The sequence below is a fragment of the Salvelinus alpinus genome, chromosome 21 (genome assembly GCF_045679555.1).
Source record: "Salvelinus alpinus chromosome 21, SLU_Salpinus.1, whole genome shotgun sequence".
NCBI lineage: Eukaryota > Metazoa > Chordata > Actinopteri > Salmoniformes > Salmonidae > Salvelinus > Salvelinus alpinus.
Genome location: NC_092106.1, coordinates 16025537 through 16040267, shown reverse-complemented (window position 1 = coordinate 16040267; position 14731 = coordinate 16025537). Strand labels below are relative to the sequence as shown.

Below are 14731 nucleotides of genomic sequence, written 5' to 3'. Positions count from 1 at the left end.
TGAGGGAGACAACACAACTACAGTCTCTTTATTCTGTCTGGTAGAGCACTGAGGGAGACAACGCAACTACAGTCTCTTTATTCTGTCTGGTAGAGCACTGAGACAACACAACTACAGTCTCTTTATTCTGTCTGGTAGAGCACTGAGGGAGACAACGCAACTACAGTCTCTTTATTCTGTCTGGTAGAGCACTGAGGGAGACAACGCAACTACAGTCTCTTTATTCTGTCTGATAGAGCACTGAGGGAGACAACACAACTACAGTCTCTTTATTCTGTCTGGTAGAGCACTGAGGGAGACAACACAACTACAGTCTCTTTATTCTGTCTGGTAGAGCACTGAGACAACACAACTACAGTCTCTTTATTCTGTCTGGTAGAGCACTGAGACAACACAACTACAGTCTCTTTATTCTGTCTGGTAGAGCACTGAGGGAGACAACGCAACTACAGTCTCTTTATTCTGTCTGGTAGAGCACTGAGGGAGACAACACAACTACAGTCTCTTTATTCTGTCTGGTAGAGCACTCAGGGAGACAACGCAACTACAGTCTCTTTATTCTGTCTGGTAGAGCACTGAGGGAGACAACGCAACTACAGTCTCTTTATTCTGTCTGGTAGAGCACTGAGGGAGACAACACAACTACAGTCTCTTTATTCTGTCTGGTAGAGCACTGAGACAACACAACTACAGTCTCTTTATTCTGTCTGGTAGAGCACTGAGGGAGACAACGCAACTACAGTCTCTTTATTCTGTCTGATAGAGCACTGAGGGAGAAAACACAACTACAGTCTCTTTATTCTGTCTGGTAGAGCACTGAGGGAGACAACACAACTACAGTCTCTTTATTCTGTCTGTTTGTTGAAACTTATATTCTCTCAGTTTGTTTTCTTGTTGGAATGATAATGCAGACATTTCGATAATGACCAAGAAGATAGCACTGCAGAAAGGAGGAACATTCAGGATAGCAAGCAGGGTCAAAACACACAGTCATACACACACACACACACACACACACACACACACACACACACACACACACACACACACACACACACACACACACACACACACACACACACACACACACACACACACACACACACACACACACACACACACACACACACACACACACACACACACACACATTTGCAGTTTCACATGTAAGAACACTCCACATGTGTAACTTTCACTTTAACATGTGTAATTGCAAGTTCGCATGTGATAAACAATCACGTGAAAATCACATTTGCAATTTCACAAGTAAGAAAACTTTCACTTTTTTATTTATAGGGCGGCAGGTAGCCTAGCAGCTAGAGCGTTGGGCCAGTAACCGAAATGTCGCTTGTTCGAATTCCTGAGTCGACAAGGTGAATTGCTCCATGGTCGCGCAATGACCCAACTCTCCGAGCGTGTCTCATATGCAGAAAACATTTCCATTTCACACTTGTGTATAATACATATTTGTACATGTGTGAAACAGGACAGATATAAGCACCCACCGTATTGCTATTATTATAGGGTTTTCACATGATTGTTGTGAACTTGCAATTCTACAGTACATGTGAAAGTGACACATGCTGTTAACATGTGAACTGTAATAAATGTAATACATGTGAAATGTAAGCTCAAAATGTGAAAACAGCTAAATGCGATTTGGAAGTTTTATTTGTAAGGGTACACATACACACACAGTATGCACCCTGGCTGCTGGCAGAGCTGATAGGCCAGCAGTGAATGGGAGAGATGTAGTGAAGCGGCTTCATGAATACATCCATCTGTCAGTCCTGTCTAAGTGAAGGTTCAGGGAGGGATGGCACAGCACCCACAGGTTCTCTGCCTGGCAGACACAGACGGGGCTGGCCCCTTGCAACTGGCCCCTGACTGGCTCCTGCTTGGCCCCTGTGGCTTCTCTGGCATCTGCACATCCTGACTGCCAACAAGCTGCACATTGCTAACACACACACACACATAAAGAGATTATTCTGAATTAGGGCTGTCAGAGTTTACAAGTTAACTTTTGTAATTTTAGTACAGTCATTTTTATTATCGTGATTAATCGCATTGTTTGAAAACATCCTCAATAAAATAAATCTATGCAGCTAAAAACAACAATGTGATGTCAAAACAAGTTGACATGGAAATGACAAAAGTCTGCTTTATCAATTTACCACATTTTACTAACCGTTACTTTGGACAAAATCAAGACGTTCAAATTGTTGTAATGCTTTTTATACAAAAAGAATCTTGAATTACAGCTCAATTTGAACAAATTCTGAATTTGCGATTAATCGTGATTAATCAGCAAATCCTGCGATTAACGCGATTAAATGTTTAAACGTTTGACAGGCCGACAGCACTTTGAATTGAACAGTCAGTATTCTGAGTTTGAGAGAAATTGATCATAACTATAATGGGAAGAGAACCCCAGTGTCTGTCCTCTTGGTGGAATGGGCAAGACATTGGTTTCTCCCATGGGACAAATTGGATTCTAAAAACTGGATTCTAATCCCGCCGGTTACAAAAGCACACACATGTTAAATGCAGAATATAATTTAAGTCTGAGTCATGTGAAAAATAAACACATGCATAATTAACATGTGAAAAATCCATGTAAAACTTCACGTGTCTGAAAACCGTGCCTGATTCGTGAAAAATGTAAGTGAAAAATGCATTTTTATTATTTATTTCATACATATATCATACATGTGTCTGAAAACCACGTGTTTTTTCTCACGTGTTTTTTATGGGGTGTGTTTATGTGTGTGTGTATCCAGCTCCTTTCTGTTATCTGAATCATGCTATTCTGAATGCTCCTCAATCTCTATTCAATACAGCCAACAGGGATTTCATGTTCAGAAATACTGGGGAAGGGCCAACTGTAGGCTAGCCTATTGTTGAGGTGCACGTCCATGTGTTGAATTAAAACAACAGTATCTTTGAACGCACTGAGATCATGTCTTGCATTAGAGATTCAACTTTTGCTTGAAATCTCCACCGAGCACCAAACACAAACAGAACTCTCGAACAATCTGTCAACTTTGTAGCGTTTGTTTATTTGTGCACATACCAGACTACACAAACAACTTCCCTGTAATACATTGTATCAATTTCTTGAATCATGTGAACAGTTATTTCAATCCCAAGTTGTGTTTGTTGTTTGCCATCCACCGTTGTGTTTCCCGCCACTGTTCAAAAAAGGGTGCGCTCGCATTACAGCGAAGAAGGCGGGAGGGCTGTTGATCAATGCGAGCATGGGCGAGGGAGCGTGCACAGGGCGGGACCAGAAGTTAGAGAAAGCTGAATTTTATGGAAATACTTCACGATATCGCGACACTATTGACCAATCGAAGCTCACTATAGCGTCTAGCCCCTACTGGATTGGCTGTTTATACCTAGCACTACCTAGCATACCTTCTAGCTTGCTAGCACCCATATGAGGGTGAAGATAGCGTGGATATCCTAATTATTGTGTTATCTGGAAATGCACATGGGGAATTTTACTATATAAGCAGCACTTGCCTGGCCATGCTAGCTTCACCCTCATATGGGTGCTACCAAGCAAGCTAGATAGTGCTAGGTATCAACAGCCATTGTCAGCCAATATAGTAGAGTCTGGAAGCTATAGTGACTTTTGTTTGGTCACTCGCTTTGCGATTTTGTGGAAGATTTGCATAAAGTTCTGCTTTCCCCAACTTTAGTCCCGCCCTGTTCAGCTCCCTCGCCCATGCTCGGTTCGCTCAACGGTCCCCGCCCACTCTGCTTCTCTTTGCATTCCTTCCATTTAATTTTAATGGCTTCCGATGTTTCACCGCACAATATTAACACCGGCTATTAGGCTACATTTCCTCATTATGCTGGGTTGGCGACGTCAGTAATTCTATTGGTATATTCCGTTTTGGATAAATGTTGTTCCCTTGCAGATAATCCATTCTGCTATACAGTAGTCAGTGACTGCAGTTATTATTATTGATGTTGTTTGAGGTGTAAATGCTAGTCTATTTGCTTTTGTTATGTGCATTTTGACCAGACATTTAAAAACGTACCTGTTTGATTAGGTGCCAATGGTTTAGCCCGTTTTGTGACTGTATGTTCAGGCTATGTATGCCTTCCTCCATTCATTGTTCACTTTTAAATCCAATATTTCCAACATGTTTTTATTCTATGGTTTGTTCTGTGTGCTCAAACCCTCCTAACCAGACTGACTGATCCTGTTTAACAATGAATACGATCAGTTCTACACAGAAACTCTTTTTAGTCAAACTTTTCGTTCCTCCTTGTGTTTATCATTACCCCAGTCAGGAGGATAAATGAGGATAAGTGTACTCAGATTCAGCCTGGTTATTTCGGGAGTGACATTTTTCACACGTCTCTGAGGGGGTGTCTGTCTGGCTTGTGTTTGACGACATTGATTGACTGTCAACTTCAGCCAGGCCCAGGCGCAATGGATGTAACAGATATGAACATGAAGGGAGGTAGAGAAAGAGAGATGGAGAGAGAGAGAAGGGAGAGAGAGAGAAGGGAGAGGGAGAGAGAGAGGGGGAGAGAGAGAGGGTGGAGAGAGAGAGAGAGAGAGAGAGAGAGTAACAAATGAGCAGAGTAAGACTAGATGCATAACTTCAGAGGGACTGTTTATAGGCATCTTACAGGAAATGTGATATGCGGGCCAATGATATCCACCATAGATCTATTTCTCTTCAAAGCATAATATAGAGGAGGTAAGATGGCTCTAAACAAGCTACATTACACTGCCTTGAATTAAACAGTGAGGCAGTGAGAGGGGAGGGAAGGAAGGAGGAAGAGCGGAGAGGGGAAAAAAACAGCACACACCAGCGGCTCCCCCGCCCTTTAATTGATGAGTTATTAAAATCATTATTTCTCAGAGGCCCAGTTCTATCAGAGAGATCGATGGGAAACACACATCCGAAAAGTTGAGTATGCGCACACACACAGTGTGTGAGGAATGGTCTGGTGGTTGCCCTTCAGACTATGGTGTCGTCCCCCGTCACTGACACACACACACACACGGAGACGAGGAAAACACATCACACGGGTGAATTGATGAGAAGAAAACAGACCAAACAGAACACACTAGTTCAGGTTTATTATAGAACACCATTGCATAACAGGTATGACATGTTATGTTTATTACATGGAGGAGAACAGGAGAAGAGAACACACACTGAAGAATGAAACACATAGGACAACAGAACACACACACACACTCACAGACACAAACATCTGTGAGTGAAGCGATGTAGCGTATGTGTCATGGCTATCTGTCGGCCGGAGGAAATGTCCAATCGGGGAAAAGAGCTGTATCAGTAGGGATGCTCGTTAGTCGGAATATTGGAAATCAATTTACATGAGCAGCGCTGGCAGGAACGGATGTATGGAATGCAACATGTACTCTCGCACGGCTTCTGAGTGGGAAAATGGTCTCTTAGAATGCAATCACTTCCACTAAGAGGGATATATACATTTAATGGACACAATCATATGATTACAGGGCTTGAGTGGAGACTGGAATAATTAATGTGGATGAAAGGCACCTTGAATGTAATGGCCATGAGATAAAACAACAGCAGTGGATAGATGAGATTCTTCCCAGTCCCACTCTCTATGTCAATAAGAACCTATCTGCAAGGTGAGGAAGAGGGGGAGATGGACGGATGGACGGACAGACAGCCGGATGGACAGCGATGGGTGGACGGACAGACAGACAGACAGACGGACAAACATACAGACAGACACATACAGACAACAAACAGATCAGATGACAAACAGGATGACGTGTGTAATAGCCCACATTGGTTGCCAGGATCCCCTGACAGAGTGGCAGTTGCACACACATCAATAGAAAGACCATGGAGGGAGGTGGAAACTGATCGACGAAGCAGCGATAAGGAGCCGCCTCACCTTGGAGGCGACATCAAGCATGCAGATATGGAATTCATTTCATATCTATAATTAAGCAGTTCATCAAGGGTGAGACAACCCCATTTTCACAAGGGTTGGATATAGCCCTGGGTTTATGGATCCAATTCAAAGATATCTGCTCCCCTGAAACGCATACTTACAGTACACACACACACACACACACACACACACACACACACACACACACACACACACACACACACACACACACACACACACACACACACACACACACACACACACACACACACACACACACACACACACACACACACACGCCCAGGCTGGATGCATGAGAATGGGGTGTTAGGGGAGGATGGAGATGGGAGATGATGAGGAGTGAGAGGGAGGGAAGGAGTAAAAAAGGCTAGTGAGATAGGGGGAGTGAGAACATGGGAGAAAGGGAAGAGGGAATAGAGAGGGTGAGGGATGGGTGGGATGATGGAAGAGGTGAGAGAGTGAGAAAATGATCATATGGTCTATCAAAATGTAAAATGGAGCGGTTTGGACTATTCCCCTGGTGCAATTAGCAAGTGAAGAGCTGCTTTGGTAAACATATGGTGAGAGGGAGAGAGAGAGAGAGAGAGAGAGAGAGATAGAGAGAAAGAGAGAGAGAGAGAGAGAGAGAGAGAGAGAGAGAGAGAGAGAGAGAGGGGGTGAGAGAGAGAGAGAGAGAGAGAGAGAGAGGAGGGGCTGCATGGTTTCACACAGTGTCAGAAAGCCTGGCTCTCACAGTGATCAAAGACACTCATTTAGCCCAAACCAGTCTTCCAAGACATGCTAATGAGTTGGAATGTGAGTGAGCACTGGATTGCCAGGAGAAGGAGAGTATGTGTATGTGAGTGGAGAGTGGAGAGTGGAGTCCCACGGGGAAGTGGAGACGGCACCCAGCAGAGTGGAGTCCCACGGGGAAATGGAGACACCATAATGTACTTCTGAAATATGACCCCCTCCTTCACACACTTTTACAGTAGATCTCACTACCGTACCAACTCCACTATGCATTAGTTCACTGTCATGGATCCTGTAAACTACATGTTCAATGGGATACAGTGGACCAGTGCTCTTCACTTCTGATCCACAGGGTGTGATGTGCGTAGACTTCTGTTCAAGCCCAGCACTAGACCTGATTCAGCTGTAGACAAGGGTTTAATATTACAGCTGAGAAAGGCGTATTAGTGCAGGGTTGGGACGATTTCAAAATCCCAGCATACACAGAAGCACACACATCATACGTGGTAGCATACATACAAAACCACGCTCACATTACAGCTATGTGTACTGCTCTTTTGAAGGTGGACATGCTAGCTAGCTGTCGTGTGGATACGTACAGCTTGTTCCAGGGCAAAGATACAAAGAACTGCAGACTGCCTTGAAAGGCCATGTTTTTCACTGATGGTTGTAATCAAATTAAATCAAATCAAATGTTATTGGTCACATACACATAGTTAGCAGATGTTACTGCGAGTGTAGTGAAATGCTTATGCTTCTAGATCCGACAGTGCAGCAGTATCTAACAGGTAATATCTAACAATTCCACAACAAAACCTAATATCTAACAAATTCCACAACAAAACCTAATACACACAATCTAGTAAAGGAATGGGATAAGAATATATAAATATATGGATGAGCAGTGACAGAGCGGCTAAGATGCAATAGATAGTATAGAATAGATAGTGTAGTACACAGTGTACAGTATATACATATGAGATAAGTAATGTGAGATATGTAAACATTCTTAAAGTGGCATTATTAAAGTTAGAGATCCTTTTAATTCTCTATTTGGTTAGGTCAGGGTGTGACTAGGGTGGGCAATCTATGTTTTCTATTTCTTTGTTGGCCTGGTATGGTTCCCAATCAGATGCAGCTGTCCATCGTTGCCTCTGATTTGGGATCATATTTAGGCAGCCCTTTCCCACCTGTTGTTTGTGGGATCTTGTTTTTGTGGAGCTGCCCAGAACATCACGTTTTCTTCTGTATTGTTTTTGCTGCGCCTTGGTCCATTAATTCAGACGACCGTGACAAAAGTGACTTTTGTTCCATTTATTAAAGTGGCCAATGTTATGTAGGTAGGCAGCTGCCTCTATGTGCTAGTGATGGCTGTTTAACAATCTGATGACCTAGAGATAGTAGTGTGTATCTCAGCTTTTGTGGGTTGCCAAAGAGCAGTGGCTTGGTCTTCTGAGGGTGTAGCGAGAGCTTGTTGTCAGCGAACCAAGCTGCTGCCCTCTTGATGTCGTTTCACACTGACTCCTCACACTCCCTGGTGGTATTAGCTGAGTAATACCATACTGTGTTATCTGCATATACAGTACCAGTGAAAAGTTTGGACACCTTGTCATTCAAGGGTTTTTCTTTATTTTTTACTATTTTCCACATTGTAGAATAATAGTGAAGATTTTAAAACTATGAAATAACACATCTGGAATCATGTAGTAGCAAAAAAGTGTTAAATATTTTAGCCAGCCTTGATGACAGCTTTGCACACTCTTGGAGTTCTCTCACCCAGCTTCACTTGGAATGCTTTTTCAACAGGCTAAGGAGTTCCCACATATGCTGAGCACATGTTGGCTGCTTTCCTTCACTCTGAAGTCCAACTCATCACAAACCATCTCGAGGTCGGGTGATTGTGGAGGTCTGGTCATCTGATGCAGCTCTCCATCACGCTCCTTTTTTTTAGGGGTGGATCAGCTTTAATATTGTGGATAGTTTGTAGCTTCCGTCAATGTAATTGTTTGCATCATTTCCAATCCCCCATATATTTTTTGAGTAAATATATATATATATATATATATATATATATATATATATATATATATATATATATATATATATATACATACTGTACAGAGGCCCATTATCAGCAACCATCACTCCTGTGTTCCAATGGCACGTTGTGTTAGCTAATCCAAGTTTATCATTTTAAAAGGCTAATTGATCATTAGAAAACCCTTTCGCAATTATGTTAGCACAGCTGAAAACTGTTGTCCTGATTAAAGAAGCAATAAAACTGGCCTTCTTTAGACTAGTTGAGTATCTGGAGCATCAGCATTTTTGGGTTTGATTACAGGCTCAAATGGCCAGAAATAAAGAACTTTCTTCTGAAACCCATCAGTCTATTCTTGTTCTGAGAAATGAAGGCTATTCCATGCGAGAAATTGAAAAGGCCAGCATCCCGGAGTCGCCTCTTCACTGACATTGACATTGAGACTGGTGTTTTGCGGGCACTATTTAATGAAGCTACCAGTTGAGGACTTGTGAGGTGTCTGTTTCTCAAACTAGACTGTCCTCTTGCTCCCACTCCTTCTATTCTGGTTTGAGCCAGTTTGTGCTGTTCTGTGAAAGGGAGTAGTACACAGTGTTGTATGAGATCTTCAGTTCCTTGGCAATTTCTCGCATGGAATAGCCTTCATTTCTCAGAACAAGAATATAGTGACTGTTTCTCTTTGCTTTTTTTCAGCTGTTTTTGCCATAATATGGAATTGGTCTTTTAATATGGCTATCTTTTGTATACCACCCCTACCTTGTCACAACACAACTGATTGGCTCAAGCGCATTAAGTAGGAAAGAAATTCCACAAATTAACTTTTAACAAGGCACACTTGTTAATTGAAATGCATTCCAGGTGACTACCTCAAGAAGCTGGTTGAGAGAATGCCAAGAGTGTGCAAAGCTGTCATTAAGGCAAAGGGTGGCTACTTTGAAGAATCTCAAATATAAAATATTGTTTGATTTGTTTAACACTTTTTTTGTTACTTCATTATTCCATGTGTTATTTCATAGTGTTGATGTCTTCACTAGTATTCTACAATGTATAAAATAGTAAAAGTAAAGAAAATCCCTGCTACTGTATATGTATACGGCATTTCTCCAGCACTGGTGGAAGGTTATTTATGTAAATACAGAACAGCAGGGGTCCAAGCACACTCCCTTGTGGCATTTAATTCCCCACAGGTACCTGGGCTGACTGTGTGCTTTGCAGTTTAGTGCACTCATTCCTCCCCTGTAAGTATGATGTGAAGCACTTGATTGCAGTGCTGTCAAAGCCTAGTTTGTCAAGCTTTCTCAAGAGCGTGTGGTGGTGAACAGTGTCAAATGCTTTCTTCATATCCAAGAAGTGTGCTGCTGTGACCTACTGACTGTTACATGCACCCACTGTAGTCCTTCAGGACTAGTGAAGATCACAACATGGCCAACATGTTGCGTTATTCTCTTTCCAATCCTGTTTAAATAACCACTGTATAAATGGTTAACACCACCTGCTGGCCGTAAAACTCTGCTTGCCGATGGATTTACTTGGTAATGGATGGTTGGATAGACAAATGATTGATGGCTTGGTAATGGAAGGATGGATGGTTGGATAGATGAATGATTGATAACTTGGTGCTGGATGGTTGGATAGATGAATGAGTGATTACTTGGTAATGGAAGGATGGATGGTAGGATATATGAGTGATTACTTGGTAATGGAAGAATGGATGGTTGGATAGATGAGTGATTACTTGGTAATGGAAGGATGGGTGGTAGGATAGATGAGTGATTACTTGGTAATGGAAGGATGGATGGTTGGATAGATGAGTGATTACTTGGTAATGGAAGGATGGATGGTAGGATAGATGAGTGATTACTTGGTAATAGAAGGATGGATGGTAGGATAGATGAATGATTACTTGGTAATGGAAGGATGGATGGTTGGATAGATGAGTGATTACTTGGTAATGGAAGGATGGATGGTTGGATAGATGAGTGATTACTTGGTAATGGAAGGATGGATGGTTGGATAGATGAGTGATTACTTGGTAATGGAAGGATGGATGGTTGGATAGATGAGTGATTACTTGGTAATGGAAGGATGGATGGTTGGATAGATGAGTGATTACTTGGTAATGGAAGGATGGATGGTTGGATAGATGAGTGATTACTTGGTAATGGAAGGATGGATGGTAGGATATATGAGTGATTACTTGGTAATGGAAGGATGGATGGTTGGATAGATGAGTGATTACTTGGTAATGGAAGGATGGATGGTTGGATAGATGAGTGATTACTTGGTAATGGAAGGATGGATGGTAGGATATATGAGTGATTACTTGGTAATGGAAGGATGGATGGTAGGATAGATGAGTGATTACTTGGTAATGGAAGGATGGATGGTTGGATAGATGAGTGATTACTTGGTAATGGAAGGATGGATGGTTGGATAGATGAGTGATTACTTGGTAATGGAAGGATGGATGGTTGGATAGATGAGTGATTACTTGGTAATGGAAGGATGGATGGTTGGATAGATGAGTGATTACTTGGTAATGGAAGGATGGATGGTAGGATATATGAGTGATTACTTGGTAATGGAAGGATGGATGGTAGGATAGATGAGTGATTACTTGGTAATGGAAGGATGGATGGTTGGATAGATGAGTGATTACTTGGTAATGGAAGGATGGATGGTTGGATAGATGAATGATTGATAACTTGGTGATGGATGGTTGGATAGATGAATGAGTGATTACTTGGTAATGGAAGGATGGCTGGTAGGATATATGAGTGATTACTTGGTAATGGAAGGATGGATGGTTGGATAGATGAGTGATTACTTGGTAATGGAAGGATGGATGGTTGGATAGATGAGTGATTACTTGGTAATGGAAGGATGGATGGTTGGATAGATGAGTGATTACTTGGTAATGGAAGGATGGATGGTTGGATAGATGAGTGATTACTTGGTAATGGAAGGATGGATGGTTGGATAGATGAGTGATTACTTGGTAATGGAAGGATGGATGGTTGGATAGATGAGTGATTACTTGGTAATGGAAGGATGGATGGTTGGATAGATGAGTGATTACTTGGTAATGGAAGGATGGATGGTTGGATAGATGAGTGATTACTTGGTAATGGAAGGATGGATGGTTGGATAGATGAGTGATTACTTGGTAATGGAAGGATGGATGGTTGGATAGATGAGTGATTACTTGGTAATGGAAGGATGGATGGTTGGATAGATGAGTGATTACTTGGTAATGGAAGGATGGATGGTTGGATAGATGAGTGATTACTTGGTAATGGAAGGATGGATGGTTGGATAGATGAGTGATTACTTGGTAATGGAAGGATGGATGGTTGGATAGATGAGTGATTACTTGGTAATGGAAGGATGGATGGTTGGATAGATGAGTGATTACTTGGTAATGGAAGGATGGATGGTTGGATAGATGAGTGGTTACTTGGTAATGGAAGGATGGATGGTTGGATAGATGAGTGATTACTTGGTAATGGAAGGACGGATGGTTGGATAGATGAGTGATTACTTGGTAATGGAAGGATGGATGGTTGGATAGATGAGTGATTACTTGGTAATGGAAGGATGGATGGTTGGATAGATGAGTGATTACTTGGTAATGGAAGGATGGATGGTTGGATAGATGAATGATTACTTGGTAATGGAAGGATGGATGGTTGGATAGATGAATGATTACTTGGTAATGGAAGGATGGATGGTTGGATAGATGAATGATTACTTGGTAATGGAAGGATGGATGGTTGGATAGATGAATGCAGTTCCCAGGGATCTTGTGTAGCACATTAATCTCAGGCAGGTGCATTTGCTCCAGTGTAGCCCAATGACCTGCACATTTCTATCCACACATTTTTTGACAATTAGTGAATAGTATTCTAAGCAGGTCCTCATTGTCTTGGCTTCATAAACATCCTCTGGTAGCTGTATGGGCTAGAGGGTATTGATTTCTTCACGCTTTACAAAATACTAATCAAATCAAATAGTTTGCATCTTGCTGCTGATTGGAACCGTTATGAATTATTGTTGAGTGGATTAATGCTGTGGGTAACTAACCCCAGGCCTAAGGCCTTACCAAGTTAGAAGATCCTATAGCCCATTATCCTATTCTGCAGGAGTGTAAAGAAAGCAAGAAAAATAACCAAATTGATCTAGAATGAGTGGGAACAACCGAGTAGCCTATACAACTGAAAACTAACAAAGTGGAGAGGGACGAAAAGCACAGCGCATTATCACAACACTGACAGCATCAGTATTACATATCACAGAGCTAGAATATGCGGGATCGAGCAGTGCTTTCGGGCGCGCGTGCGCTCAATACCCCCGTGCGCGATAATGCGCTGCACTACATCATTGGTATTAAATATACACGAGCTGCGCGCGGCCAGGTGGATTAGTTGCAGTCTGACACATGCGCACGGACACACACATGCATGCACAGACACACACACGCAACGACACACACAGACAAATAGCTCAATCATTGAAAGTTTTTTCTTCCGCTGTGTGTCAAACTGTCAACTTTGTTGTGAGTCATGTAACTGTTATTTGTCTACGGCATATAGACTTGTTAAAGCAACAGCTATACCCATTATTTTCGGTCTAATCACCAGGATAATTTTCAATAGAAATAAAAAAAATACTGTGTGAACCAAACGTGGTGGAATTCTGCTGGTCACCTTCATGTAATTCTTATGCACAAGTAAGCCTAGTTTATCTCGTTCGATGCACTAAATGAATCAGATTTTATTCTGAGATTTAATTAAGGAGTGAGAGGTCGCCTGCATTTGCCTTTTCTCGGCTAGAAATTGAAAGTCGTGTGGAGATTGGTGGATAGGGTTTTAATGAGACCTTTACAGCTGCGGCTGGCAGATGGAGAAAAGTGCCAGCACACGACTCGAAACCAACGATGAATGACACACGGAATTGCTTCAGTCTACTGTTTTATTTGAATTGGCTGGTAAAGCCAGTTAACAAAATTACCGTTGGAAGACAAGGAAAGTATGTGTGTGTGTGTGAGAGAGAGAGAGAGAGTGAGTGAGAGAGAGAGTTGTACTAACTACACTACCAACAACTACACTACAAATACGGGGCTTCGCTGTCCATGGTGCTGAAAGAACAACTCCCAGCCGTAATTCAACGGGTTGGACTTGGTGAAACTGAGTGCTTGCTTGGAAGACTTTCAGTTTTACTGTAGGCTACCTTTTGCACAGGAGACAGCTGTTGAACGAGACTAGAATTATGTCATAGTAGTCGATTCCAGTGGAACTGTTTATGTTATATTTTAGGAAAGCTTTGCCCATTGGATTCCGCAAAGACCACTCTTCACACATTATCAATCCCAGCAATGACCAAACCAACTGAAATCAGCCCATGCACACACAACGACTCAGACCAATAATTAACACAAATCCATTTCAAAATCATACAACTATCATAGGTAGGTTACAGAATAATCGTCAACATGTCATAAATCACCAACGCATAGGCTACAATGTACTCTTTAAACGATCGATGTAAATGCATTTGAAACAGCAACGGGATCGCTGGAGGCTGGTGTTTAACCTACCTGGTTGATGCACAGGGCAAGACGTTTCCCTTCCCGCGCGCCGCCCAGACTCCCGCCACGCAGCCTCGTGCCTTCTCCTTGATACATGTTTCTGGAACGACACATGCAAAAGTTATGTCAATTAGCGTAATATCTACATTTACACAGTAAAACACAGATGTCTCCGAGTGAGAAGCAGGTGACTATAGTAGGTCTCTCCGCATAGATGCTGGTAAACGTCTATAGAGCTTGTTATGCTAGCTAGAACGTGATGCAGGATTCCATCACTCAAACTAAGTTATAACAGAATATGTCACTTATCAAACACCCACGACGGGTTCATCGCTGTCATATCAGGGTAAGATCTTGACTAACCGATAATTGCCGGTCCTGAGCATAGCTGCCTCTTGCCACCGTCAGATAAAAAACAGCAGTGGAGAAAG

General features: G+C 42.1%; 1 protein-coding gene across 1 annotated transcript in view; it reads right to left on the bottom strand.

The window, feature by feature from the left end:
* Positions 1 to 14400, bottom strand: part of LOC139547913 (schwannomin-interacting protein 1) — a 385387-nt gene extending 370987 nt beyond the window's left edge. The window contains exon 1 of the mRNA XM_071357097.1: positions 14310 to 14400. Coding sequence (XP_071213198.1) covers positions 14310 to 14396 — 87 coding nt within the window. The 5' untranslated portion in view covers positions 14397 to 14400. The remainder of the gene's footprint in view (positions 1 to 14309) is intronic.
* Between the last annotated feature and the right edge of the window lie 331 nt (positions 14401 to 14731).